General features: G+C 35.7%; 1 protein-coding gene across 1 annotated transcript in view; it reads right to left on the bottom strand.

The window, feature by feature from the left end:
- Positions 1-17: 17 nt before the first annotated feature.
- The window catches only part of LOC106878510 (sodium-dependent multivitamin transporter), a 64,847-nt gene continuing 61,338 nt past the window's right edge, over positions 18-3,526 (bottom strand). The window contains exons 13-15 of the mRNA XM_052978456.1: positions 3,333-3,427; positions 1,880-2,001; positions 18-606 (exon numbers count right to left, since the gene is read on the bottom strand). Coding sequence (XP_052834416.1) covers positions 559-606; positions 1,880-2,001; positions 3,333-3,427 — 265 coding nt within the window. The 3' untranslated portion in view covers positions 18-558. The remainder of the gene's footprint in view (positions 607-1,879; positions 2,002-3,332; positions 3,428-3,526) is intronic.

The raw sequence follows: 3,526 nt of genomic DNA on the forward strand, positions 1-3,526 counted from the left end.
TATATATAGTAGTTTGTTAAAATCAGAGCCGTTGCTCCAAAAAACCACAAAAAAATATGATAAAGATACACACGTGCAATGCAATGAACATTTCAGAAACAGGCTTACCTCTGCTTTGAATACATAGATAAGTAATAAATATTTCAATACAATTGATTTCACGTTTTGCATGACAAACATGTTTTGCGATCTTCAGTTGGAAACAGCATTTAACATCTATTTCTAAAATATTCACTACGTTAGCTTGTGTGTGTTCCTTACTTTAAACGTCCCGCTCCGTTTAAAAGAAACTATCGTAAGCAAGAACAATTTAAATAAAGTCGTATTATTACCGTTATTTACAAAAAAAATAAGGTGTGTGTATATGCATTTTCGTCGGAAAGAGAACAGATGTATAAATAGCCCAACTAAAATAAAGTCTGTCGACATTGTTCTCTGCGGATGGCGGTGATGAAGTGTCAACAAACTTTTAAAACCGTTCCATAACATAAGGACAAGATTTCTTCGTGTATAACATGTAACTATGATAGTATGTCTTGTGTGATATAGCATTATTCATTACGTTCTGTCGAGCTTCGAATCCAACTCCATGTTTTCTTCCTCATCCTGACAACAAAAATTTAGAAAAAACTTAATGATAAACCAACGGACAAGCATCTACTTGATTACCCGAATAGCTAAAAATAGCACCCGAATCTCCTTCTCACACTCTATCACATTTGTAGGTAAAAAAAAAAAAACAGGGAAGAAATACATTTGATAATACAGGTCTAGATACACTTGGCTTAATAAACGGATGGTTATTTCGTTCATGTATATGAAGATTAGGTACATGTAGAATATTATAAAATTAGGCGTAGGAGTGGCTGTGTGGTAAGTAGCTTGCTTACCAACCACATGGTTCCGGGTTCAGTCCCACTGCATGGAATCTTGGGCAAGTGTCTTCTACTATAGCCTCGGGCCGACCAAAGCCTTGTGAGTGGATTTGGTAGACGGAAACTGAAAGAAACCCGTCGTATATATGTATACATCTTATCATGGAGGTGAAATCAATAAAACCGACCGCAGTGTTTTACTGGTCTGGCAGGGGTCGAATATAGAAGTGTAGATGAAGGTAACTAAAATATAATATGGCTTCATTTGCTGATTTATTTGTAGTATTCATGCATTATGCAAAACTACCAGTAATAAAATAGAAAATAAATAGCTTTCTGATTCTTCCTTTTGGATGAAAAACGTAGATGACTGAAATTTTAACTGGTCCTTATTTAATCGACCTCAAAATGAAGACAGACAAAGATACTCTACAAGCGGTGTGTGAATCCAAGAACGTAAAATGTTGTAAGTTCTACAAAATATTGTCTGACATTCAACTAATTCTATCAATCACTGACCTTGATTTTTATTTATTCCATCCATCCATTTGCCCCACTCACTATTCCTGAAAGAGTTGCTGGGCACCTCTTCCATAAGGTTCTATCAGAAACAAACGCCATTACATTTTTCAGCTGAAATCCCGCGTGTGACCAACTGAATTTATGGATTTTATCAAACCATCTCATTCTTGATCTACCCCTAGGTTTCCTGCCAACTGGCTCAACTTGAAGAATCTGTCTTTTGATTCTTTCCTGTGACATTCCAACTATATGTGCCTAGCACTCTATCTGTGACCCCAATACGAAGTAGTGGCTCAACTTAGAGAGACTCCCTGATCTCCAAGTTACGCACCCTGTACAAGTAACGTTACTCTAGAAATTCTTCGGGAGATTCCCATTTCGACCGCTTATATTCACGATCGTACTCTTTCAGTCATTGTCCAACATGTGTAATGCTTCTTTTATGATTATTTATTCTTCAAATTGTCAAAAAGTTTTCTTACCTTTAATGTTGAAATGGCTCTACTCCGAAATTTCTTCTGTGCACAGGATGGCAAACAACAGCAAACTTTCTCACATACAGGAACAATGTATTTGGGGTTAACTTCATGCGGTTTGTAGAAAACTAAAATAAAATATTGACGAACGTTTTGTAATGTTTCCTATGAATGCTGTATAAATAACTTAATAAAACTGGAGTGAAGCGATTTATTGATTCACGTTTCTATACAACTTATACTATAGCAAAATATTTTTAAGTCTATAATAACTAGAAAATATCAATCTCATATAGTATTAAGTATCAATCACGGCTGATCTTACCAATCAGATTCACGTCTCTCTGAACAGAGAGCAGTCACCATATTTCCTTTCATTTCGGCTAACTCTGATGAGCGTAAAGTTATATAATCGGACTGTTACCTCACACTCCATTGTATTCTTTACGCGAAACCGGTTGGTAAGATTAGCCATGATGGATACTTAATACTATATTTTCGGATAATATACCAACTATACCGACAGATATAAGAGTGCATCTTTTCCTTGACATATGGTCTCTTAGATGACTCACGTATATCTATCTGTCTATTTATTTTCTTCCTAACTTTGACCTTCCATAAATCCTAAATTTTATTTTAGAATTTATGGGAGCAACTGTCTTTGAAGACTCATATTGTCGTTGAATGCTCGAAATGAGGAGTAGGTAGACATGTCTAGATACACTTAACTTAATAAACGGATGGTTATTTCGTTCATGCATATGAAGATTAGGTAGAATGTTATATAATTAGGCGTAGGAGTGGCTGTGTGGTAAGTAGCTTGCTTACCAACCACATGGTTCCAGGTTCAGTTCCACTGCGTGGCACCTTGGGCAAGTGTCTTCTTCTATAGCTTCGGGCCCACCAAAGCCTTGTGAGTGGATTTGGTAGACGGAAACGGAAAGAAATCCGTCGTATATATGTATACATGTGTGTGTGTGTGTGTGTCTGTCTGTCTGTGTGTGTGTGTGTGTGTCTGTGTTTGTTCCCCACCATCGCTTGACAACCGATTTTGGTGTGTTTACGTCCTCGTAACTTCGCGGTTCGGTAAAAGACACCGATAGAATAAGTACCAGGCTCAGAAAGAATAAGTCCTGGGGTCGATTTGTTCAACTAAAAAAGGTGGTACTCCAGCATGGCTGCAGTCAATTGATTGAAACATATAAAATAATAAAAAGAATATAATTATACTTAAATATTATAAACAATTGTATAAAAAAATGTTTAAATATTCTGTGGATTACAAAAGTATAACCAATTTATTGCCACATAAATTTTAACAATAAGCATCTTATATGGACTCCTACAGAAGATATGGACCCCGATTGAGAGCCACTGCACTCTCGCAATTTAACAAATTCCCTTGATACATGTATACAAGTGTTTCAAGAATAAGAAAATAGAAATATAATCTTACTTAGACTGACAATGATGCCAACCACAAACACGATCAGAATTGCAATAGGAGCATTCATAGTATAAGATAAAGAATACAACTTCTGTATACCATGGCTGAAATAGAAAACGGACAGAAAAATTTAGCGATAATCACTTTAATTTCTTTTCAATCACGTTAGTTTGTTATACATATACATACATACATATATATAT

The sequence above is a fragment of the Octopus bimaculoides genome, chromosome 1 (assembly GCF_001194135.2).
Source record: "Octopus bimaculoides isolate UCB-OBI-ISO-001 chromosome 1, ASM119413v2, whole genome shotgun sequence".
Lineage (NCBI taxonomy): Eukaryota > Metazoa > Mollusca > Cephalopoda > Octopoda > Octopodidae > Octopus > Octopus bimaculoides.